This window comes from Cupressus sempervirens, chromosome 11, assembly GCF_028749045.1.
Source record: "Cupressus sempervirens isolate cs-2001-9-10 chromosome 11, ASM2874904v1, whole genome shotgun sequence".
Classification (NCBI taxonomy): domain Eukaryota; kingdom Viridiplantae; phylum Streptophyta; class Pinopsida; order Cupressales; family Cupressaceae; genus Cupressus; species Cupressus sempervirens.
Genome location: NC_143128.1, coordinates 520996781 through 521024138, shown reverse-complemented (window position 1 = coordinate 521024138; position 27358 = coordinate 520996781). Strand labels below are relative to the sequence as shown.

The 27358-nt window shown below is 35.2% G+C and overlaps 1 protein-coding gene across 2 annotated transcripts in view; it reads left to right on the top strand.

Annotated features, from left to right (window-relative positions):
- The window catches only part of LOC149530651 (uncharacterized), a 142923-nt gene that overhangs the window by 60528 nt on the left and 55037 nt on the right, over positions 1–27358 (top strand). For both annotated transcript variants that reach the window (XM_089810069.1, XM_089810070.1), the window contains exons 4-6: positions 105–273; positions 5578–5677; positions 9537–9606. In XM_089810069.1, the coding sequence (XP_089666195.1) occupies positions 105–273; positions 5578–5677; positions 9537–9606 (339 nt within the window). The remainder of the gene's footprint in view (positions 1–104; positions 274–5577; positions 5678–9536; positions 9607–27358) is intronic.

The following is a 27358-nucleotide window of genomic DNA, read 5'->3' as shown; positions in this document are numbered from 1 at the left end:
TGCCCTTGAAGGTCATGGATCCTAAGAAATTACTTTTATTTATTCTTACACTTAATTGTGAAATTTTTACTATATTTACTTGGAACCATTTGCCTTGATGATAGTATAAAATTTGAGGGACCAGGTATCAAATTGGAAAATGTGAAGTTACTAGCTCCAATACCAAAACCTCGTGGAGCAATAATGTGTATTGGTAAAAACTACGCTGATCATGTTAAAGAAGTTGATACATGGAAAACAGCACCTGACATTACTTCACCCAGTATACCAAAGGTTAGCACAAAAAAATTCATTTTGAATGAAATCATTTACTTCACATTAAAATTATTCACTTTGAAAGTTCGTTATTTGTTATTTTGATTATTAATAGATTGGCCAGTTGTTCAGATAGACTTCTAAATTTATTCCATTATTTAAAATATTTTTCTCTGACTTCATGTGGCAAGCTTTCGATTAATTCAAAAACAGGTTTTGAAGGGACCCAAAACCCTTTACAGCTGAATTACATATAGATATTCAATATAATTTTTGTCTTATCAGACCAGAGAAGAACATAACCATCGCAATTGTAACAAGTGAAACAAAAACCTGCATTACTAACAGTTCCTGCAGGCCCAGTACTAATATGACAAAAAGAACAAAAAATTGCATTACTAGCAGTTCCAGCAGACACAACCAACAACCTAGACCAGCAAACAGGACTGACAGAAAAAAACCAAAACAAAGAGAAAAACATTAGACAAGTTTTCTCAGGATCTCAGCAGACTTCATCTCAAGATCCTCCATCCTCTGAAAGACCTTTTTAATCTCATTGATGTCAATGTTGTCCGTGCTCTCCAGCTCCTTAGTAGCAGCTTTTTCTTCAGGTTTCCTCTGGTTCTTTCCCCTGGGCCTTCCTTCTGACTAGCAGTTGATTCCTGCCCGAGATCCACCTTCACAATCTTTTTACTGTTCTTCTCTAGCATAGCATAGAGGTTCTTTAACTTAGTGACAGGGGCTTTAAGGTCTTCATGTTTATGAAGAAGAATAGACCTGAGAAGCGTCTCATTCTTCTGTATTCTGTAGTTCAGAATAAGCATTTCTGACCTTATATGGCAAGTTGGTTGCCAGCATTTCTGACTTTATATTTGGATTCAGCCTTTTTGGTTCAATTTTGATTTTCATTGCTTGCAATGTTTCCTCTTATTGGTAAACCATATACTAGATGGGATTCAGACGTTCACGCTCTGTTTTGGAACAAACTTAGCTTTATAGGATACATTTTTGGATCCAACTTTTGTATTGTTCTCAACTCGGTTTCCCTTGTTATAATTTAAATCCTTTCCAAAATGACATTGATAGCATGCAGATCAAGACTACCAGGATAGATAATCTTCAGGAAGGAAGGGCATATCACCATACATGAAAACATTTATTTTATTCATCCGTATTATTAACTCTTAATAGACGTGTGATGGCTTTGGAACTAATCATACAATTATAGTAACAGTAAGGCCAGACGTATACATATCCTTAGAATGGATTGCTAAAACAAGGGAGAATGCGAAACCTTTATTGCTGTTATTGAGTCGGGCCTCCTTGCCATCCAATTGTAGGTGCATGTGTTTGAGAATCCCATGGCTACTGTGAAGACTTGACCTGCTTTTACTGTTGCTGGCTATTAAACATTGGAGGGAACACCCGTCACTTCCCGCAGCCACTCACAATACCATCACCGCTGGTTGCTGACTTCTCACACCCACTGACAATGTTTGCAATCCACGATGTGAGAATAACTCAAGCCATCCACTGAATTCTCTTGCTTCCAACACGAGAGACTGCAGTCAGTTCCCTTACTGCTGAAGAATGTTGAAGTAGAATACCCTGCACACTAATCACTGTTCCGTCCTCACTGTACTAAAACCCACGTGATTATGTTGATTAACGACTGGCCTGCCCGACCAACTGAGAACGAGTAGACCTGATGCTGACTCCTATTATTACCAGAATCTCATGAACTGTTAATACTTGTTTGATGCACTTCTCCTTGGATTTCGAATAGCTAGGACCTTTCAGACTGCATCTCCACTTCTGAAGATGAACAAATATTTGATGAGGGGCTGGGGCTACATCCATTCCTCACACTGCCTTAAGGGGTTTCATCCTCAAAGCAACCAGTCACATTTAAGCAACCTTCTGTATTTGAGCAATATCATATTTTCATTGGTGTAAATCCCAATGTAGCTCCTTGCTTTTTAACCTCAATGTAAGGAAAGATGCAAACAACTGTGCAATGTGGGATAAAAGCCAATTTCGTCTTCTAGTCACTTAAGTTACTTTTGTCATAAAGTGACTTTAAATGATAAAGTAACTTTATAAATCAACTTTATAAAATAAAGTGACTTAACTATAGGAAGTCCCCACTTAAATATCTCCCCAATGAAACCAAAAAGACTCCTGTGACTGGCTGGCATCCTCAAAATAAGTGCCGTTAGCCTATCCGGATGGAAAGATAGACCAAGAAGGCGCCATAAGGTCTAGTGCAAAGAAGGGAACATTACAACTTTGTGGTAAATTTACTATGTAGTTGAATCCAGGAATTTGTCTTACTGATATGTACTGCAAATCTAGTTTTATAGTTGCCATTGTAGTTTAAACTTTCGATACATATAAGATTCTTTATGGTATAGCCAGATGTAAATGACTAACAAGTAGCAACACAATAAAATAAATTCAAGATAAAAGAATCATTATGCATTATCGATTAATTAAAATAGTCTTACTACAATGAATTCTATTGTTAACTTTCCCAATCTCATTATTTGACGTTAATTGATAATTCAAAGTTACAATTAATGAAACAGAATGCATTGTCTGATTGTAACTAAAAATGACATTCACAAGCCTAAAATGGTACTTAAAATAATATATTCAAATGAAGGTGACAAGTCTGAAAATCTAAATCGAGACTTGAAAATTATAGTATTTTCTGCTACACACTAAATAGAAAAAGGTAGAAGTTGAACAAATAACAAATATAAAGTTAGTTAAGGTTGGCTAGTGCTTCATATACGTGTAGAAAAAAGTAAAGTTACACAAATAATAGAGTAATGTTAAGTAAGCCTTGGCTAGTGGCTCATTTGTGTTCTTCCCCCACCCATGTTTTATCCCCAACTTCCATGTGCTTTAAAGGGAAATTAACTTCTATGAATTAAAGAAATTGACCTTGAAGCTTTATGGCCTTCCTAATGCACAACTTCTGGATGGTAGCACAGAGACCTTGATTTACCGCTTTGTCATCAATGGAACCACTTGCCAAGGCCTGTCATAAACCATTTTGGGTTCAATGCAAAGGGTTCTGTATACAAGGGCATGTTCTTAAAATAATGACTACATTTAATGATTGGTCAAAACCTCTGCTTAATGGGATCCCTGAGCCCTCTTGGCCTAATCTGATAACAATTTATCAAATTTATCTCCAAGAGTGGAAGTGTATTGTGTCTATATAACAGGATATGTAGTCTATGGGGTCAATAAATGGGATTTTATTTCCAGACTTTCCAGCAATCAATTTTCAACATTTGACCTTTTGCCTTTTCTCATATTTGGACTCAAATTCTGCACACCTGAACCACTCACCTCTTGAGACTACAATTAGCAAAGGCTGTTGCACCTCAAGCATTCTTTTCATTAAGATGAGATAGCCGGTATACTCAGCATTGCTGAGGCCTGAGCGTGAGAAATACCTTTGTTGTGGGACCTATAAATTGTTAAGTGTGTATTGTAGTTATAACTTATAGATACACATCTGCATATCTCTAGTTGTCATGTCCAACGTTGTATTACCTAGCTGATTTAGATACGACATATTCATCAGTCTCAACTTGAACCACATCGGAAGTTCCAAACTTCTTATTAGCATTCCTAATAAGCACAAATAATAAATACGAGTCTCGGTGCTTCCATGAGTAGTTAACTACCTTAAGAATTAAGGACCCCTTTGGACATGTCACAATGACATTATGAGTGGTCACATGGCAATATCTGTTCACTCATCCATACCAATAGAATATCCTGTCCTAATCTACATTTCTTTCATCTCCTTTGATTGGTTTATTGAATCATAAGTTCTATTTGAACAAGCTTTACTTTCAACTTCTGAATACTTGGCAGAATATAGCTTATTCTTGACTTGTAATATGATTCACCTTCTCTTTACAGTAAGAAGAGTAGACAATATCATCCATTTGAAAAAAAAAGGATCTGGGAAAGACAATCATCAGTTTACACCTTATCCTTTATGTTATGCGTCCTTTTTAGTGATTCTCAGTGGAACCTTCGTCTATGAACTATTAGTTAGAGCTGTAGTAGTACTTCCTTGAGATGCAATGCCATCTATTGTTTCTGCTTTACGACATTCAAGGTTTCTGACATATCAGCTAGAAAATTCTACCTTCAATTTCGCTGCATTTTGCTAATTATTCCATTATGCTGGTTATTAGATGTGCTTCTACAAGTTGTCGTTGCTCCTGCAGTGTTGCCTGTGAAATGGCAATCGAACTTGCTTTATCTTCACTTCTATGGGTGCTTACAAATATTGCACTTCCATGTCTCACTTATGTTTTTTTTTTCCTCTTCTTGCTAGATGGTAGGGTGGCTTGGTAGCCCATTGAAGAAAGGATTGGTTTTCCCCTTTCAAAATTTAATAATCTTTTTGAAATTGGCTAAACAAGAAGACCTTAACTACTTTTAGGTGAGATAGTCATTTCATTTTTTTACCTCTGTTGGCAGTATAGTAATGTTTGCACATTATATGTATCTTTATCTTTCTTTTAAATATACTAGGATGATATAGTCTTTATCTTCAAAACACAGAAAAATCTATTTAATATTATCACCCTTATATTTACAATTTTCTCAGGCTTTTAGTCTATTTCAATTAATCTTTGAAAGGGAGACAGGTCCCACAAGTTTGGGGATAACATGTCTCCTTGAAATCGGAGCATGAGAAGCCTCTCTGGAATCCCCTCCTTTTAGGTAGAGGGTGAGGAAATGGGATGCTGGGAGAGGAATTGCCCACAGGTTTCTCAGGTTTCCAGAAAGAGATTGCCCCCTAAAGACAGGTACTAAGCATTTGGCAATGAGTTTTTAGTATCAGTGCTAATAGAACAAGAAATTAACTTGTGTGTTCATATCACAATCAAAAGCGATCACTCCACATAGTATAGTATAATATTTAGTTTCAATTTATATTTATGTTATGGTATCCTCTTCGACCTGTTGTTTTCTGCTTTGCCTGAAATCCCTTGCATTTTCATGAACAACTTTCAAGTTATTGGCATGTATACTTGTCTATTTTTTGCAAGCAAGTGCTCTTTCATTTTCTTTGTGGTACCTTTCTGTACCATTTATGGAGCAAACTAGACCATCTTCCATGCCATCATATATATTTGTTTCTATGGGATTCCTTTTTTGCAATTTTTTAAAGGACAGGTTGGATGCATAACCAGGCAGACAGATTAATAATTATCAATGAATTTATATGGAAATGAATCCTTTTGAGGCTTCCATGCTAATGGTCATTGCTTTTTAATCCAGCATCCTATTGTATTCACAAAGGCACCACAGTCTGTAATTGGACCGGGAGCTGCAATAATATACCCACAAGCAATAACAAGTCAAGTGGACTATGAAACTGGTAGGTTCTGTTCATGTTTACAAGCTATATCAATTTCCATGAATCATCTTTACATATTCAGAGAGACATAAGCAATCTAAATCCCTTTGGAGTTACAATAGAGGGGGTAGCTTCTGTTTACAAAGTACAGCATATTAGATGGTAAAAATTGAAGTCTTGCGTGTCTTATTCCAAGGAATATTGTTCCTTCTACTTAGGATACAAAAATTGTATTGTTGGTTTTAAATCTCAATGATCGTTTATCGAAAGAAAGGAATTAGTTAACTAAAAATTGTTTTGAAATATTGATGATGACACATAAACCACTATCCATGAGTTTACTGTCAGTGATACTCATAATTATGGACATGTATCCCTATGCCTATACATTTTTTTATTGTATATAATCACACATACACACATAGCCCTAGTGTTCCACATAGATGCAATCCTAAAGTTCGAGTAATGCACTAGACATCTTTGGAACTTATGGACTTGGACGGGATATATTTTTGATGACTGAACTGCCTGGACCCATTTAAAGCATAAAAAACAAAAACAATAAGCGTTTAAGACGAAATGAATGCTAAAGCCCTCGAAATCAGTGTTACCCGGGATGTGTCCCCGGTATATTTTTAGCCGTACTCTTCCTAGAAACGTCTCGGAGACTTGGGGACATCTAGGGGACTTTGACTTTGACTTCTAGAGCAAATTAGACTTTGACTCTCAAAGTTCCACAAATTTGGCATATGAATTCTGCTGATTCTTATAAGGTTCTATTTCATATAAGTACATGTTTTATCCATTTTTTTATATAAATATTTTAGACTTCTCTATATATTTCAATTTCCCCTATTGTTATATAGCCGTCCCCATTTGCTGTCCCCTCCATCCCCAAAATTGACAATTTTTTTTGCCATCCCAGAAACCCGTCCCGCTGTCCCCTACTATCCCCGTCCTGGAAATCGGGGGGAACATAGCTCAAAATAGCTAAAAGGGAGAGGATTGTTGTTAATTCCTTGTAACTTTAACAAGACAAGTGTTCTGATTTTCAGATCAGTCTGATCCGGATGCACGAGTTCCCTTAAGTATTGGTCACTAGAACATATTTTCCCCTCTAGTTAGATCGGCATTTTCCTTGTGGCTTTTGTAAGCCTTCTTATTTACTAATGTGGTTAGTTAGTTACTAACTATTAGTTACTCTTGGAATGGGCATCAATCTTGAGGAAACAATTATGTCGTTAAATAGGCCAACCTAGAGAGGGACATGTCCATTCAATGAACATGCCCCTTGAGTTAGGTATGAGGGAGGGCTAGATTGCAGATTAGAAGACACACCAAAATCAATAAGTCTGCTCTTCTAGCAATCTGCCCAAATAGGATCATCTATAGGAGTGTAAACAGTTGACCAAGATCAATGAATTTAACATGGTATCAGAGCTTAGTTCCTTCATGGGAAGCTTAACCGCTTGAAGGTAGATCCATTCAAATTCATTGGGATTAATTTGAGGTTTTTGAAGATTGTTGTGACTACTTGTATTGTTTCTACTGTGGATGAGAAGCTATTGCTTGATGAAGAATTTGGCAATTCAAGAGATTGTCATTGTGTGGGACTACAATGATATTCTGAGCTGTAGATTAATAAAAATTATCTTTCAAAGTTGGGTGGTCAACATTGTAGATTTGAAGATTTCAAGAAGATAGTATACGTGAATCTTACCCAGTGGTTTAGAAGCAATCTCCTGCCACGTAGAGTTCTGTACATCACTATTACAGTCTGAGCCGTTAGCAGCTGTCATAATCTTCCGGCATCATCCTCTTTCCAGCAACAGACGCACAGGGGAGTAGATTTATCTACAGGTCATGGACTGACGGTATATGGAAGTTGCTGGTTACAATAGGAGTTATGGGCCAGGCCTTCACCAGTCGAACACAACTCAACTCGCACATCCAGCAGGGAAGACATGGGCTGTTGGAGTCGGTGGTGTTACTGCAGTCTAAGCCGCATTGCATTCATCCATTCACGGGTCAGTTCACACCAGATGATAACTCCGTAGACATGGCATCGTCAACACCACAATAGGAGTCGGTTCTCTTCAGCATTTGGTACCAGTTGACAGTCAGAGGTGAAACTGATATCTTTGGCGGATTTCAGTGGTTGCTATGGGTTCTAAAACATCTAATGTTATTCATCAGAATCGGTCTGTCCACTCTTTTCTCACTCTCTATTGTCATGGATTTATAATAAAGTATATGATTGAATTCCAGTTTCAGATTGTAGTTTTAAATCCATCAATATTATGGTATGAATAAAATATTGTGGTGAGGGTCTGTTCAGCTACCAATACCAATTAGTTTGAATGTATTGGCATTATTTTTTCTTGTGATATATTCTGGGCAACAACTTCATGAATAGTAAAAAGTTGAACAGCAATACATAATCTCCAGTCGCTGGTTACAGTCCAACTGTTTGACAAAATTCTCGTCAGTTTTGTTCAATATTTTAACTCAATTCCAGCAGGGAATATTACATTATTGCTGGCTTATAATGCGGTAACATATCTGAGGATCTTTATATGAGCAATTTGCTGGGTAATATTGCATAAATTCTCTATTATATTTCTGCAATATTTGTGAGCGAAAATTAGGAGAACATCCAGATGGGGTATTACATTAAAACAGGCAGGCTTAAGATATTGATGCAGACATTCAAGGTTGCTGATCAGTGAAGATTGAATTGAATTGCTCAAAAGCAAACTATTCTAAGATTAATGTCTACAAAAGGATGAATTGAAATATTGGATCATATCTAATAAAAGCAATGCTTATAAGTGAAATCAGTAACGCAAAGTCTTACCTCAGAAAATAGGAATCTAATAACTTAATTGTTTCCAAACAGGATACAGCCCAGATAATCACAAAGGGGGATGGCCAGATGTTCCATTTGACGATTAGGATTTTAGAATATCCAAATTGACAGCTTGTTTAGTCAATATTAGTTAGTGTTGATGTGGCTGTCATCACTGGAGATTATTTCTCTTACTTCCTTAAACAGAAAAGAAGTTCTCAATTTCTTTAAAAAATTCGGAACTTTACTCAGGACATCAATGGGGCCAGACTGATTGGGGATGCAGGCAGGGCCTCTAAAGCCTGTACTCAATGTCACAATAACATGGCTAACTTTAGCAATTTAACATGTGCTTGAATTTCTTGTGTGTTGTAGACTGCCTTAACATGGAGTGTGGAATTGAACTTGGTTTTGTACAATTGATTGTACCCCATTTAGCATTACATAAGGGCAGTTTGGATGTAAATGAGGGATGGTTAATTTTGACTGGTTCAAATGACAAGTCATTTCATGGGGCTGACCATTCACCTTCCTTATGGATGCTTTTGGGTCATATCTGTTTTGGTTTGTATTTTGAAATACTATAATAAATTGGTCTTCTGAGCACATCATATTAGATTTTCTATGGGAAATTAACCAAGAAGGTTTAATTTTGTTTATTGCATGATAGAATGCAGTACTCATTTTGGGAAAGCAGGATTTTCTGTGATTGTACTATCGATGGAAGCACATCACCTAAATTTCAGTTGTAATAAATGCTGTATAATGATGCAAAATTCAGAAATCCTGCATGAATCTGCAAAACTATGGGAAACCATCTTTTTGGATTTTAAGTTCTAAAAGATTAAAAATTAAATTGAAAACAATAAATATTACCGTGTAGACAAATATGCAAGGTATTTCTCTAAACAAAGGGAAAAAAAATTAGGATAGTATTTCACGGCATCTAGTTTCTAGATAATTTTTTTTTATTACTAAATAGGATAGAATCATGACTTCTCGCAATATTCTAAGGTGCTATGTTTACTGCAGAGCTTGCTGTGATCATTGGAAAATCTGGACGCTGCATAAAGAGGGAAGATGCAATTTCTCATGTTTTTGGGTAAAAAGGGTTTTTCAACAAAACTTTCTGTTTCTTATAAGCCTAGCGTTCCTTTCTGTTATATATCATTTGGGAATCTTTTGAGTGTTTAATGATATTTTTTATTTTCATTATATCTTAGATTATTGTTGTCAATTCTATATGAGAATTTTTACATCACATTTAGTGATTTCACAGATCCTTCTTTAGTACTTGCATTTAAATACTCCATAACATTGAAAACAAGTTATCAACTGATATGTTTGAGAAATAAAAAACGTGTTTGCTCCTTGTTTCTTTTATTTCCTGTTTGGTCTTTCCCAGACACTGTTTGGTGCTCTTGCAGCCTGCTGTTTCTTTGTTTGTACACTCTCAGTCCCATAGACCCTTGGGTGGCTTTTTGTTGGACATTAATAAAGTTATCTTATCTTATCTAGAGCAGTGGGTAGTGTATGCAGTGTTTATTCACTTCATCATCTAGAATTACCTTAAAATAACCCAAGACTGATAATGGTAGGGAAAGCAGTGAGATTGAACATAGCATTCAAATATGAACTTGGTGAGTACATTATTGCATCTAATGGAACAGTATTAATAAAATGCACTGGTTGAAATTTGCAAAATAAATAGTGTGTTTGATAGAAACAAGGTGAAAGCCCAACCACTGGTTTTGACTCCCATCCATCAGCTAGAGGATACATAAACTACGCAAGTGTCAAATATTATTGAGAATATACTGGAACCTTATTCAAACCATCAATGAGATGCCACCTTTCAATCAAAATCAGATCAGCAAAAATTTACTCAGCTAGACGAAGTTATTTGTATTGATAAGTTTATAGAGAGTAGAGTTGCAATGATGTTTGCTTCCTATTGTTGATAAAAGTTGTCTCGACCTTGGATTCTTAATGTTCATTTTAATTACTTTCATATGCATCCTTATTTCATCTTTTGTTTATTTTTCTTCAAATGGAAACTCAGTATCACTTTTGGGGGTGGCCAATGAGAATGTAGGCATTCCACATTGGAGGTGGCTCTTTTTACCATGTGTTAGAAGCTTGGAGAGTGTGAGAGGTAGTCATAATAAGAGTTACTAAGAATAATTGTTATGACTGGTAAGAGCATTTAAGGAGGAGGTTAATTATGATCTCAACTTACATTATGATAGGCTTGAGCACTTCTCATGGAACATTTTTCATTGGGTTGAATGAAGACAAATTGGGAGGGTCACGTTTGGGTGATCAAACATGTTAGTTCAGAAGTTTGTAACATATGTTGTAAGGAATATGCCAATAATAGCCCGGAGGACCAAGATTGAATAGAGGCATTGAAATTTGGACACATGCATTTGGGTACCATTATAATCTCCCTTTTTAGAACATATCTTATTTTTTCCTTAACAATATTTAAAATTCTAAAATGATAATTGTGTTTATATTTATAAATATAACTTACATCAAAATCATGAATTTTATTCAATATTACACTACAAAGGAAAAATTCTTGATTTTCTGCTATTTTTATTCTTCCAATTCGCTGCTAGTTCCTTAACTGTTTGTCCTTGATAACTAGACTGTTGGATATTGGGAAAGATTCCTGATGGAATTGTTGCTGGTTACTTCAGTTAATAGTTTGGCATTAACGTTTTACCATTGATGTCAACACGTGTTAGACAAATAGTATTCCTAAGTTGATCTTCGCTCTAGATTGTTTCGGTAAAGACATAGTGTTTAGGATTAGGACATGCACTGATCGGATTATGTTCTTGGATGTGTTGAGATGATAAGTATGCTACCACATCTATTGATGTTCTCATTTATAGATTTTACAGTGAATTTATTGGAGACTAGTTATAGATAGTTCATCTGTAAATTGTTATGGAAAATGGTATGGCATTTTCTTAGGAAAGTCTTGGTGGAGTCGAATCTTGGTATGCGATGCTAGTGATGTAATTCAGACATGGATATGCATTCACTACTGGATTTGTTCATGGATTGAAGACAAGGAAGTCATATTTTTCTTTGGACAAAAGACTGTTGAGTGTTTCTTGGCTGACTCAATCAGGAAACGTGTTGCCTTGACTAATGAGACAGATTCTTTTTGTGGTAGCATATTGACAATGTTATAGATGTGTCCTAATTGACATAATGATAATTGTATTGAACGATGTGATTTATTTTGAATTAAGAACTCTTATTAGGCCGACCTAATGGAGAGTTATGAACTTATATTTAAGAAGGGAATTCTTTGATGAGTTGTGTGTGCTATGGTTATGATGTGAAGATGTGATTACGAATGTGGATTTGATGAAAGATTGAGATATAGAGGTAAGTTAGTGATCTTATGTCAGAGAATTTGAAGAGAGGTGTGAGTGGAATCTAATTAAGAGATGTTGGACTTCATTAAAACTATATTGGCATTGTTGATGCTATTAGTCTGTTCACTCTTACAGTGGATTGTTGTCCACAATGGATTATAGTCATCTTTTGTGTTGTTTCCCTCATTGAATTGGATTGTTGTCCAAATCAGGGTTGTTTCCCATGTCGTATTTGAGTAGTGAGCTTTAGGCGAGTGCTTGAATGCATGTGCATTCCCCATCAACATTTAAACAAGGGTTTATATGTGGTAGTACATTATGTAGTCGGTTTGATCCCCACTATGGTTATTCCCCTAACAGGATTTCCACTTCAACAAATGTTGCATTATGTGTTATGTTGTTATGTCTTGTTCATTGCACTTAATTACTTAGATCTATGCTATGGTGAATGGTTTAAGGTTTTGAGATTAATAGTAGTGATTCACCCTGCCACCCCCCCCCAGTTGTATATTGTGCATTGCTATTCCTAACAATTTGCTATTATTTTTATTCTTCCAATTTGTTGTGATTTCCTTAAATGTTTGTCTTTGATATTTAGACAAGTTATGGGTTTTAATCCAATTCCTTAATAGGAGGAATTAAGGGTTTTCATCCTCGTTCTGCAATTACTAACTTCCAAAGTCGCTTCATATTTTCTTCCAATTGATGGCTTCTTTTCATGGAAGTATCTCCCCCCCACACCGTCTAGACACACACACCCACCTCTTCCTTTTTGAAAAGTCACAACCTTTCTTCCTCCCCCCCAACCCTTCCACGTTGGACTCTGACTCCTAGGCCGTGCATGCTTCCACCTTGTATGACATTCTCGACTAACCCCCATCCTCCTCAACCTATGCCCCACTGCCATCTCCTCACTATCTCCATCATAAGTTAGTCTGTTAGATCTATGAACATAAGCAAAGTTGTGGATGAGGAAGGGTTCCAAGTGGAAATCTTGAAGCCCAACATCTAGTTTTGGCCTCTTTCCTCTCTACACTCTTCAGCAGGGTGTATGTTCTAGTTTTCCGCCTTCTTGGTCATAACACATCATTCATCCAATTTACAAGGGCGGGTCGACCTTAGACCCCAACAACTACAAGACCATTATGGTTGGGCACACATTTTCTATGCTACAACTTTGCACACTATGCTTTCTAGGGAGCTAGATCTAATCAATCTTAGGGCAAGGGGGCGAGCATGTTTCAGAGAAGACTTTCAGACTATGGACTAAATCCTAACTCTGCTAGCTATCATTGAGGAAGTTAGACACTACTTTGTGAAATTTTAGTGCTACTTTGTTTACTTTTGTAAAGAATTTGACTCTACTCCTAAAGGGGCCTTGTTTTAGAGACTCGAGGACATGAGGATTCCACAAATGTTGTTAACGACCATCATGAGGTTGTATGAGAGCGTGGTAGAAAAATTATGGACCTGATAGGGCCTCTCAGATCTCATGTAAAGCACTAATTTGGGGTGAAGAAGAGTTGTCCCTTCTCCCCTACCTTATTTGGCAAGTATATTGACAAGTTGGAGGCTTTCTTATGGGAGCACTTTCTCCCGGAGGATGGTTGCTTCTTATATTAGACCTTGATCTCCATTTTGCTCTTCATGAACGACGTGGTTCTTCGAACTTCTTCCCTAAAGGGTATACAACAACTTCTTGATGATTGGCCTCCTTTTGTAACACATGGTAGCTGGTGGTTAACCTCAACAAGACCTAGGTGATGGTTTTCAATTTCTTGAAGATCTATCATCTCTACTTCGATCATGTTGACATGTCTTTTTCCTACACATATAAAAACTAGACCCCTTTTCAACACAAGACTTTCCATACAACCCCGCATCAACATAGATTATGTTTCTCGCTTTACTTGAGAGTGCTTTCAACATCATTTTTAGAACACCACGTCCAAGATAACTATCTCTGACACTTTTATCAAACTGTTGGTGCTCTACGTTTCCATAGTCTAGGGGTCCTCTCTCTTGGAGTCGGATTGGGCTTCAATGGAGAGGGTTTGGACCCTTCTCAAACGTATCATCAGATGCCACTAGGCTACTCCTCACAATAATATTTTGGTCGAGTTTGGGGTACACCTTGTTAGCCCCAACTGATAATGCTGTTAATGTATGTGAAAGAGTCATATCAGTTGTTATGTTGTCATTGATGTCAAGCTTTAATTGGTTAGACATTATGCTAATTCAGTAGAGTGGCATATTATTTGATTGATGAAGAGGATTTGAAGAAAGTATGATGATGATGTAAGTGTTGATAAGTGTATGGTATTCAATGGGCACTTGAATGAGTTAGGCTTTAACAGTATAATGTTGGTTTGATTGTTTTGCATGATTTGATTAAGTGTTGAGATCATGTATAAGCAAGACAATTTTGTCAGCGAAAGAAGCAACCTAGTGTTAATGAGCTACTGTAGTTGTCATCGAGCACTTGATGAAGAAGTGAATCATGTGTAGTGTTAATCGAGTAATTATAGTGTTAACCGAGACTAGTATTGACAAGCAAGCTGTAATGTTCTTCAAGCATGGAAAGGAAGAAACCGTTTAGAAAAGATTTAATTTGAGGCCGACATTTGATCAAAATACAAATTGTTTGAGAAATTTCGAGTATAAGGATGAAGTTAGTTATGAGATCAATGATTGGAGAAATTCAAAGATTAGATGAAGGAGATTTGACAATTTGAATTGGAGCACAAAGTTCAAGGTGAAAATATGTTTCCCGAGTGTCTAGATTCAATAAATCTGAACTTGATGAAGGTTTGACTATTGTGATTAAGCGGCAAAACCTTGAAGATTCTAGAGGAGTGGCAAAAGTTTTCTATTTAAGGTATGAACACAATGTTCATTGTTGCTCATCAAAGTTGAAGGAGATTAGTAGCTAGAAGGATAATCAAGCATAACTGTATTGTGAAGATCAAGAAAGAAAAGTGCTAAGAGTATGAATTGTAGAGTGGATCAGCTAGAAGATATCAAAAGGTAGAAAGAGGAAAGAGTTTGAGTGACACAGAGATCTGAACAAGCAAGGTAGTCCTAAAACTTAATAGATCATTTCATTGTTACTCTCTAACCATTGTAGCAGAAAAAATCTTAAACCAAGTGAACCTAACATTCTTATTTGTCAATCCATTGTATAATGCCATTTTGCTAAATATTTTATAAGTCATTTAGAGTAGGCTACTCTTTAGATGTTTCAAGGAGTGATAAGGTCTAAATGATTTTTGGTAAAAATCCTTTATGAAGGTCACATTAACAATGTGTTTGTAACCTTTAACAATGTTTACTCCTAAAAGAGCTCATTTGAGGACCAAAATTTTGGGGTTGCCAGTTTTGAAGTGGTTTTTACCTTAATAAGGTTTCCACGTTAAATACTTGTTTCAAAATTGTGTAGATGCTATGTTTATTTCATGTTTACTTTTTATTGCTACATCTGGGTATAAGATGGAAGTTTACTTTGATACTTGGTAAATGAAGTTGACCAATTATTGCAAAGTTTATATTAGTCTATGTTATGATGTTAGATCTAGTTACCGAGCGAGTGATTTGAAAGATTAACATTTTTAAGTTTGTGAAAATTTATCAAGGTCTGTACCATAATTGGTTATAATTGATTCACCCCCCCTCTTAGTTATGTAACAATTGGTATTAGTGCTCAGTGCTTGAAAGAAAAAGTTTGAAGGGACTTAAGCTAAAGATCCAAAGATGAATAAGAGAGAGGTACTGAAGCTGAACAAGGAGAACTTGCCTTCATGGAAAAGCAGGATGAGGTTGCACTTTTCAGGGATTGGAGACAATACATTATATTATCTGGACAACTAGTACACCCCTCCAAACCCTCCTATGATAGATGAGGAGATGAACTGGAAGAAAGAACACAATAATTTGATGATTGGGATTGCTTCTGCATTGAATGATGCTGAATTTGATGATGTCAAGAAATGCAATATTGTTAAAGAGACGTGGGACAAGATGATGCTAGTGCAGGGTGAAGATCAAAATGTATTAAGAGCTAAAACAAAAAGTTGAAGAGGAAAGTATGATGAAAGGAGGATGAAAGAAAGAGAAAACATTGTTCAATACAGTAACCGAATCAAAGAAGTAGTGAGCACCATCAAAGTTGCTGGAGGAATCATTAGTGATAAAGAAGCTGTGTATAAAGTACTGAGAATCTTACTGCCTATATGTGCTATTAGAGTATCTGCTAATAAGGGACTCAGAGCTATGCTCGATAATGTTCTTACTCTTGATACCTTGGTTGGTAGATTGACTGCATTTGAGTTAAGTAACTTTGATAACAATGTCGCTGAGATTGAGAAGTCTTTTAAGATTGCCAATCATTGGAAGTTCAAATAAAGAGAAGAGCAACAATGATGAGAGTGATTCAAATTCATATGACAAAGGGATGAATGAGATTGGAGCATTATTAACTTGGAGGCTACGGTGCGGTAAAGGAAGATTCAAAGGTTAATTGCCTTTGATATTTTTTAAATGCAATGAAGTTGGTCATTTTGGTGCTAGATGTCCTAACAAGAACAAGAGTGGCAAGAAAGACAAGAGAAATAAATACAAAATGAACAAAGATTATTGGGACTACAAGGATGAAGGAAACAAGTCATGTTATATTGTCGAGGAGGAACACACTGAGTTAGATTCTGATGATGAGAATGAGGTTGAGGAAGTGGTACATATTGTTGTTAAAGAAGACTCGGATGATGAAAGGTATGAAGAGGGAAAATCCCCTATTTCTCATGTTATAAAAATGATACATGGATTATTGATAGTGGATGTTCACATCACATGACTGGTGATATTAATAAGTTTGATAAGCTAGAGGAATATGATGGAGGAACTGTTAAACTTAGAAATGATGTTCCATGTCCTACAAAAGGTAGAGGTTAATTGATGCTAAATGATAAGATCAAATGTGATGATGCTTATTGGGTTCAAGGCCTAAAGTACAATTTGTTGAGTGTTGCACAACTAAATAATGCAAGTTACAGATTGGATTTCAGTAAAGAAGATCTATGATGATGATGATGGAAACTTGATTAGTACAAGAGAGCAAACAAGAGGTAACTTATTTTACCTAGATCCTACTGTTAGTAGATGCCTATTTGATAAAGTTGAAGATGTATGGTTGTCATATAAGGGGCTGTGTCATGTAAACTTTGAGAATATGGTCAAAGTGAGTAGAAAGAAGAAAGTGAGAGGCTTACTAAACCTGCAGGAACTTGATAATGCTACGTGTAGGCAATGTCAACTCGATAAGATGACTAAGTCTAGTTTTTCAAGTAAGTCACATTCATGCAATGATACTCTGGAATTGGTACGTACTGATTTGTGTGGACCTATGAAAGCTAAAAGCTACTATGGAGATAGATATTTCATTCTATTTGTTGATGATTATTCTAGCCTGATGACAGTTATGTTTTTGAAGTTGAAATCAGATGCTTTCCAATGTTTAAGTGGTCTACAACTAGAGTTGAAAAGTAATTGGTAAATAACTGAAATGTTTGAGATCTGATAGAGATGGTGAGTGTCTGATCAATTTATTATTTTGTTGAACATGGAATTAAGAGATAGTGATTTGCATCGAAAACAACCCAACAAAATGGGATTGCAGAGAGAAGGAATAAATCCATTGTTGATTATGCTAGAATGTTGCTGATTGAAAAAGGTCTTACAAAAATGTTCTAGAGAGAAGCTATAAGCACTGCTATTTACACCTTCAACCGAGTTCAATTGAAGAAGGTAACAAACAAGACACCATATGAACTCTGGTATGGTCATACACTGAATATAAGTTATTTCAAAATATTTGGAAGTAGGTGTTATATGCATTAAGATGCAAGGAATGGGAAGTTTGATTGATGAAGGTATATTCCTAGCTCACTCTGCCAGGAGCAAGGATTACAAATGTCTATACTTGGTGATTGACCCAATGATTGAAAATGTAGATGTTAGAATTGATGAGTTCTCAGATAAGAACAATGAGGAGAGCAAGAAGGAACTTGAAGATTAGAACAAATTTGTGTATGCTTATGGTAATGCACCTTGTTAAAGTTATAGCTTCAGTCGAATTGAAGCATGTAAGTAATTCAATATAATATGTATAGCTAATATATGTATCTCTGCATGTTATCTGCATATATATATGAATTGAGATTCACTAAACTTAAGATTGAATTTCGTTGAATTGGCCATCATTAGCATTGGGCCATATATTATTATCGAAGGTCATATTCAAATCGAGTATTACATTATTGTGGACTTGCTTGAATTGACACTTTGTTTATATTAACTAATCTCATGTCCACATAGGGACATAACCCTCCGTGGCACTTGTGGCTTATAGAGTCATGTCTCTACGTGGGCATGACTCTTCGTGCCTCTATATATCATAATACCGTCGCTGCTGTTGAACTATTATCAATAGACGAGATGCATAGTTTATACAACAATGAATGTATATATCATATCATTTCTATAGTTGATCAAAGATATATCACATACTACAGTCACACAGTTATCTGAAGATAATCACATCTAGTTTGGTTGAGTTCTGATCAGTAACTATCAATAACAGATCTGAACATATAAATTCTTTATATCAGATTTTTTAGTTGAGCAACAGTAATATCATTCTTTATGTTCTCTATTAGAGATCCTCTATCTCTTTACATGGTATCAGAGCCTAACTGACAGAGAACAAAAAGATAAGAAAGATAACGAACCCATTCATTGAACGGATAAATTGGAGACAACATAGTAATACACATTTTTGAAGGACTGGAAAATGAGAAAATGATAAATAACAGAGAAGTTATTAATTAGAGATTTTTGGAGACTCAACAAATTCTATTTTTTAATGTGGTCTTCTTTGCTATCAAATTGCATTTAGGGCAAAGTTTAGAGAATGCGAGGAGGTTCCTATGAAAATTCAAGGAGAATACATAGCCCGAGTTGCCCTTATGGATGGATGCTTTGGGAATTCATATCGAACAATTCACTTCCTTTCTTTCTGATGCGAGCACTAGTGCATGTAGATTGCATAAATGGATGGCTCTATATCTCATCTAATTGGTTGTAATTATCGAATGTGTTTATAGAGCTAAGGAGAACATCCCAATAAATAGTATAGAGAAAGAACAAAGTCAGCAACTAAGTACCAATTCATCACAAGGGTATACCATCGACCACTAGGACATATATCATTCGAACAAGAGGATTTTTGTAAAAGATCGAATGAAGAACTTGGAACTAAGGAGAAAAGTAATATAGATTTTTATAAATTAGGAATCCTTTTCTCTTACCCAAGTTCTAATGCAGGTAGTGACCAAACGAATCAACTCTTAATCATTATCAATGTAGATAATAACAATCGCAAGCCCTTACATTATTAATAAAATGGTCATTCATTAGTGATAATACCATAGACCACAAATAATTCACAAGAAGGAATCCACACATTGATGGCAACAAATAATTAAGGAATCGAAGTTATAGCATCATGAAAAATAGCAGTCAGAATTGATAAAAAACATGGTTTGATGAAAGTATGTAGGATACAACAGTGAACCTAGAATTGATGAATATTATTAGAAGGATTGATTTTGTCCATCTTGGATGCATAGACCATTTCAGTTGGCGGTCAAAACATGTAAACTCATAGAGTTAGTGTTGAGGGAGATATCAAATGTATTAAATATAGATAAAGAAATAATGAAAAGAAGTAAAAGAAATATAAGCTTAATCTTTTATCTTCAGAACTATCATTCATATAATAGCCAAAGTTGTTCAAAGACAACAATAATCCATCATTGGTGGATACCAAATGACAAGGATCAATGGAAGTAAAGACAAACATAATCTCACCAGTCACAATCTGGTCAACAATCGATTAAAGATCAGCTAATAAATAAAAGACATCACTAGTCAACAAGAGAAATAGTTACTCATAAAAGAATCGATATGTCAGCAAGTATGTGAAGATATCAGTTAGATGGAGTTTATAATAGCCATCGGCGCACACACACACACACACGTATATTTATTTAATTTGGAGAATCATGTCAGCATAAATGTATTAATGCCAATGTTATATAGGCATCATGTGAATCATTTGGAACATATACAGATTCGTGAGCTAGAGGTGGTTCAAATGTAGAAGCTCCTTTAATATTGTAGAGTATGAAGTGTTTCTTTAGGAAGTTCAAGGAATTTTTGATAGAGACTGTTGAGAAACTTGGTTCTTTTCTGCAAATGTACTAACATGGTCATTGAAATTGATGCTTTTCAAATGCAGATTTGGATCTCATATAAATATGAGAAGAGGAGACACGTCTCTTCAAGAGACATGTTCCTATTGTTAATCATCTTTAGTTAACTATATGTATAACTCACCTTTAAACATATATGTAATATTAATATATTAACCATATATGGAATATATTATTATACAATGTATAATATCTATGATATATATCATATTACATATATAATATATATTGTTCTTATCAATACTATAAGACATAAAACAATGTTCATATAAATCATGAATACAAATACTCAATGTAATGAGTATATTACTTCGACTGATGCTATACTTCAAAACTCCCTCTTAGCCGGGGAGAAGTGACAAAAACATTTTATGAAATATCAGTATCAAGGATATCTATACACAACATATTATCTGACTATAACAGTTTGAAATAGTGACTTGTCAAATAACTACAATCACAATGTTATGAACAATATCATAACATATATTATGATCTCTAATTGTTTGAAACAATATCTAGAGTGATCATAATGCTTTTGTTATCAATGACTTCCGGTGTATCCGGAACAAAATTGTCATAATAATAGGCCTATCATTTGCAAGATCATCATCTTTCAAAGATTACCTTTTGTTTGTTCATTATCATGATTTCCAGCACTCTGTGACAACAACTTAATGAAGTCTGTCATGATAATAGGTCTACCATTTATAAGATCGTCATCTTATAATGGTTACCTTCTGTTTATATATGTCAATGCAAGATTGTCACCTTTCATTACATATCATATGTGAAATAGTAACCACCATGAACCCAATTAGAGGGTGGTACAAAGACTTTCACCTCAATTCTCTCTCACAGAGAAGAATGCATCTCAAGGAATTTCACTAGATATCATTCACAAAGGATTGCATCTCAAAATTTCTCCCTTTGAACATCGATCTTGGGAAGTTAGGTCCTCTAGTTACTTCCTCAGAAATTCTCTTTACCCAAGGATGCCTGTCGAACTCACTCTGAATCAATTGTTTGATTTTCTGGTGATAATTCATCACTTCCTTAGAATATACATAGGAGTAGGCCCAACACATCATGCAGTCACCCACATGTATTTCTAGACTCCCTCTGAGTATCAAATCTTCTAAGCTCTTGCATTGTCTTAGAAGAAGTGTCATACTCCCTCTTAATGTAGAAAAATCTCATAATCTCAATCATTAAGGATGTTTGCTTCAAGAGCCTCAGTTTATCTATATTGATCATCAGGGTCTTTGGAGCTACTATCATTAGATTTAGTTTGCACAATATTTGGTAGCATATGTAAAGTACCAACCTTCTTTTCTTGTAAGAATATCCTCAAACATAAAGGAAAAGTTCAAAGCAAATAACCCTTATAGTATTTATAGAACTACAAATAAATGAATAGATAAATGTAAAAGATATAAGTACTTATCTGCCCATCAGGGTCATGGACTATCTCCTTTTCTAAGGATGGTTCGAGTGGGAATGAAACATTGCCTATTATTTCCCCCCACAATGTAAAATTCCCACTCTTATATCGTTGAACACTTTTACATTACATTAAATTTAAGGACTTCTTTCTAAGTTCCAACTTGCTCTTTTCATCCAATGAAGCTTCAAACATTTATTAGGCTTAATAGTAGAAGCTAACACAAATTCATCCACAATACGCCAATATCTTGATTGAGTATGATTGTGCCACTTGAATGACTCTACAACTCATACATCAAGTTTCATTTATCAAAGAGAGACCCGTAGATAGTTTAATTAAAAGTCACAACTTTCTTATGATATTCACATAGTTGCATGAATTACAGTCCTCTTGACTGTTACAATTTATCGATCACTGAAGATTCCATCACAACATTGGTTTACTCCCTCTGAATCAATATGATCGATATTATAGACGGTTGACGAAAACATATCCTCTATCTGCACCCTCTGACGGATGTGTCAGAATCCCTGTGAACATAAATCTTATAAGCTTCTAAAATAAACTTCCCTTTAACAGAGTGTTAGACTCTCTCTGAATCTGATATTAATCCTCCTTTTCTTGCAAGAACATTCTTGGAGGAAAAATCAAGGCAAACTAATTTATATAGCATGTATAGAAATAAGAGAGAGGCTACAATGATTAGATAAATAAAATACTCAGGAACAATAAATACTCATCTTTACATCAATATCTTTTTATTTCATATCATTAGATATTAATTTCATAACCATGAGTCATAGGTATATGAATGTTCACAATTTATAATAACAAAATATGATAGTAGATCAATTTTAATAGATAAACATGCTAACATTAAAATAACATACATCCTTGCCTTATTTCTACTTACCTTTCCAATTTATAGTATGGGCCACTACTTTATAAATTTAAAAACAAAAAAAAAAGAGAAAAGAAGAAAAAATGTAAAAGAAAGCTATTTTCTCTTTGTTGGTGATTGTACCCATTACCACTCTTTCTTTATTTCTTACTTCCTCCCTGTTATAACATTGGAACATATAATCTATCAAAAATATTTATAACAATAGAAATATATCAGTCCACTTACCTTGATGGACCCATGTTTTACCTAATGCCATGAACAATTATTGGTGTTCCTTGTTCCATGTTATAATTGTAGATCTATACCCTTTTCTTATGCAAGTCTTGACTTTTCGATCGTCTTCCTTATACTCCAAAATTTGATAGTAGATGCTATTGCTTGGAGACTTGAGCGCAGCCGCCTATGGCCTATATATACAGGGGGAGGGGTAGATAGGGTTCGTTCACATTTGCTGCACCCTTATCAAGGCCGAAGGGAGATTCTGCAAATGCTCATCCATCGAGGGACCCTCGGGCGCAACATAACATCCTAATAATCCTCCTTATGCAAGTGCAGGGGAGGGCCTTGCCGCCTACTATTATAAGGGCTATGGCCCTACTATTCCATCACCATATGAATATAGAGTGTTCGTAACTGAATAATTCGATAGCTAGTGGGCTAAAAACAATAGTGGCATTAGCTGAAGGAGTGGGACCATGAAATGATTCTATCCCATATAAGGTGAAGTATGTGCTGGAACGTAGGAGGAAGAGGAGTTCATCTTCTTTCTTAACTAGAATTGTTGGGGTTCAGCTAGGAGCCTATCGTAGGTCATTCCCTTCCAAGGAAAAAGCAAAGACACCAACTTTGATCGCTATTGAAATCCACGTGGAAGTGCCCATTCCATTGTGTGATGTTTTAACTGTTTCCGACCTCCAATAAATGGAAAACACATTATTAAAACCAGGGTCAATTTCTCTATGTCACGAGGCATTTTCTTCCAAACACGTGCGCTCCAAGGGTGGGCATAAAGAGTGATATCCCTGTTGATGATGTGGACCTACTTCCTATGTGGTGGTTTTCAATAAATTTGATGACTTGTAGATGTAAAACTTGAGATATTAATTTTTGTCTGATACATCTCATCGTAATTTTCTCTTGTTTTATTATACGTTCAGTCCAATTGGAAAGTATTGTTACTGGCAAGGTTGAACTCCAAGTTTATATGTGACATCCTGTAATGTCCCCGTTTTGGTTGACATTGTTTTGCGTGTCAAATCAGTCTATCACGGACTCTCGTAGACTGGTGGTTGTGATGAGAGGGCCATTCTGGCGTTTATTTGAGGATTGGATGGCTTATTATGCTCTTGGAGATATTATTTTATCATTACTTTTTTATACGGGGCCTACATGTTATAATTTTAAGTTGAGTTGCACTTTTTATTTTATAAAGTTATTTAATTATAAAAGTGCATTATAATGAGTTTTTATAATGGATGCTTCTAGAAGGTCTTAGTAACTTCTTAGAAAAGTGAATAAATAGAGGGCTTGGCCTCTCATTTGCATGGACGGGATTTGATAATTTAACTACATTCTCTTTGAGCATTTGTGGCACCATCCAGGTCTGCAAATATTCAACATAATCCTTGAGAACGATACCTCTCAAGAGATTGCATAACTGAGGAAGTGAAAGACCTTCTGAAGGGTTGCACTTTGGAAGTGGTATTCAACCATTTCAAGTTGAGCTTAATTTGTATACTCAGACTACTTGAGGGTTTGATTTCTTCGAAAAAACAGAACCAAAAAAAAAGCAGACCGAAAAAGCAAATCCGAAAAAAAAGCAAGTAGAAAAGCACAGAATCGAAAAAGCAGTCCAAAAAAGCAGGTCTGAAAAAGTAGCTCGAAAAAGCAGGTCTGAAAAAGCAGCTCGAAAAAGCAGATCCAAAAAAGCAATTCGAAAAAGCATTTCAAGTTGAGCTTCATAGAGTTTTCAGACTAGGGTTGAAAGTGAACATCTCTGGAGTCATTTTGGTGAAAAGATTGCATCATATTTGTTAGAAGGGTTTTGTAAAGTCTGGGACAATATTTATGCACAAATCTGATGCAGAACTGGTCATTTTCAAAGATTAGATTGGGAGCATATTTGAAGTCGTAAATTCATCATACCTGGTTTGAAATTCAAGTTGCGAATTTCTTTGCATTCCTAAGACCTGGGCGATTCAGACTATGCTTGATTTAGCATCATTTGGAGAAGGAAACAATTTATACTAAAATCAAATAGGGCCGTACAGGTACGGCTGTACTTGCAGACCATACAGTTGCTGGATTTGGGACAGATTAAGGTTGCAGCTTGATCACTATGTCTTCAGCATATAGACAACATTGTTGCATCATTCCCAGGTTCTTCTTTTAATCTGAATATATGTTGTATATGAGAGTTTAATGGATAAAGTCACTGCTGTATATGCGAGATGCATTTCTAAATGTCAATTGTTGTTCATGTGACAAGAAAGACTATGAATTTTGTCTCTGTTTGTACCCAGCTGCATAGGACATTGGTATATCTTGGATAGTAACACAAAAAGCATGTTTAATCCTTTGTAATCAGTCATGACAGTGCACTGTTAATTTAGTAGAAGACCATAAATTACTGGTAATCTGAAGTTGTAATTGATTGTAAGAGCAGCAACATCTTAATTGAATGCGTGTGTATATATATATATATATATATATTGGCACTGTTTGGGTATCATGGAGTAGGGTGGAATTATAATTTAACAAATATTTCTTTCAGCATTTTATATCTCAGCAGTGTAGTTGATTGCTTGCCAAGTGTTTGATGAAATTGCTTAGCACGTATTCAGTATGTTACATTGCACAGTTCAGACTACATGCCAAGTGTTTGACGTAATTGCATAGTTCAGTGTTAGTAGTTTTTAGTGACCTTTGAGTAAGGGTCATTACAGTGGTATTAGAGCTTGCTTGCAAAGCGTTTAACGAAATGCCAAACAACTAAAGTATAAAGAACTTTGGTGTTTGAAGAAGTTATAACCTGTTGGGGTTATTACACATCCCATGCCCTCTGTGATTGCTATTTGGTATTCATATTATGATTGCTTGTATATTCTATGATTGTTGTCCTCACACAAATTGATGGTTTAATATGGGAACAACTCTCGTAAATTGCTTGAGTTCACCTATTCTCTAGCTATGACTTCTGTATCAGATATTTCTCCTTCCTTGGATTATGTATTGAATACGTTTCCTTCTCTCCTACCTTAGTTTGCGGATGTGAGTATGCGCACATGTTATATTTGGAAGTAGATCTTTGATAATGGCCACCATTTCAATGCCCACCGAGATTCAATGTGAAGTAGCCAGGCTCTACGTTTAATTTTCCAGACTCTCCGTCCTCATATTCTATTATTACGGAAACAAATTCCTTATTCAATGATTTCTTCATTTATGTATTTGCAGTTTGGCTTATGATGAGTAACTTGGATCTTTTATGCAAATGTACTAACGTGGCCATTGTAATTGATGATTTTCAAATGCAGATTTGGATCTCATATAAATATGAGAAGAGGAGACATGTCTCTTCAAGAGACATGTTCCTATAGTTAATCATCTTTAGTTAACTATATGTATAACTCACCTTTAAGCATATACGTAATATTAATATATATTAACCATATATTAATAGATTATTATATAATGTATAATATATATAATGTATATTATATTACATATATAATATATATTATTCTTATCAATAATATAAGACATAAAACAATGTTCATATAAATCATGAATACAAATACTCAATGTAATGAGTATATCACTTCGGTTGTTGCTATACTTCAACAGATACAAGATATAATATTGATGATATTTGGCATGAAGCCAACATCCAATAATGAGTTGAAAAAAAGAACTCATAAACTTGTGGGATTTGGCCAAGGTTGACCATTAGTCTATAAAAGATAGTTAGATATACTCGACCTGGCCAAATTTATTACATCAATACAATTCATGAATATCATACAAGTCAAAAGGTTGGCTGACTACTACAAATCATTTAGAATAACAATAAAGTCTAACAAATTGGGGAGCATATTTTGAGCAAAAGACAACAAGAATAAGAAGTTGCATAATCCAATGTTTAAAGTGATCTTGTGATGGTTACTAAAACAAACGATGGTCGACTTCATATGCTGGAAATTAGTTGAGAAGCAACAATATATAAAAGGAGGAATTTTACATTGTAGGGGGTGGATGATTACCTTAACCAATGTTTCATTCCCATGGGAAGTAGTTATTGATGTGATGAGCCTTTACTGGATTCATTAATATGAAGGATGTTGATGTACAAGATAAGTATTTATTAGTCTTAAGTATTACATTTATCTACTCATGATAGTCTCTCTGTCATTTGCATTTTTATATGTACTATATGACTAATTTTCCTTGATCTTTTCCTTTGTATTTGAAGTTGATCTTGTAGGAAAAGAAGAATGATACATTAGGCAGCTTATGACAATAGCTTCAAAGAAGTTGCTATCAGGTTGGATAAAGTCAGGCTCTTGAAGAAAACAGCTTCTTTGATGATTGAGATTATTAGTATCCTTTTGCATTAAGAGGGAGTATGACACTTCTTCAAAGGCAACACATGAGCTTAGAAGATTGATGCTCAGAGGGAGTCTAGAAATACATATGTGTGATTGCATGATTTTGATGGGCCTACTCTTGTGTACATCATGAGGAAGCAATGACTTATTGCTAGAAAATCGGAAGATCAA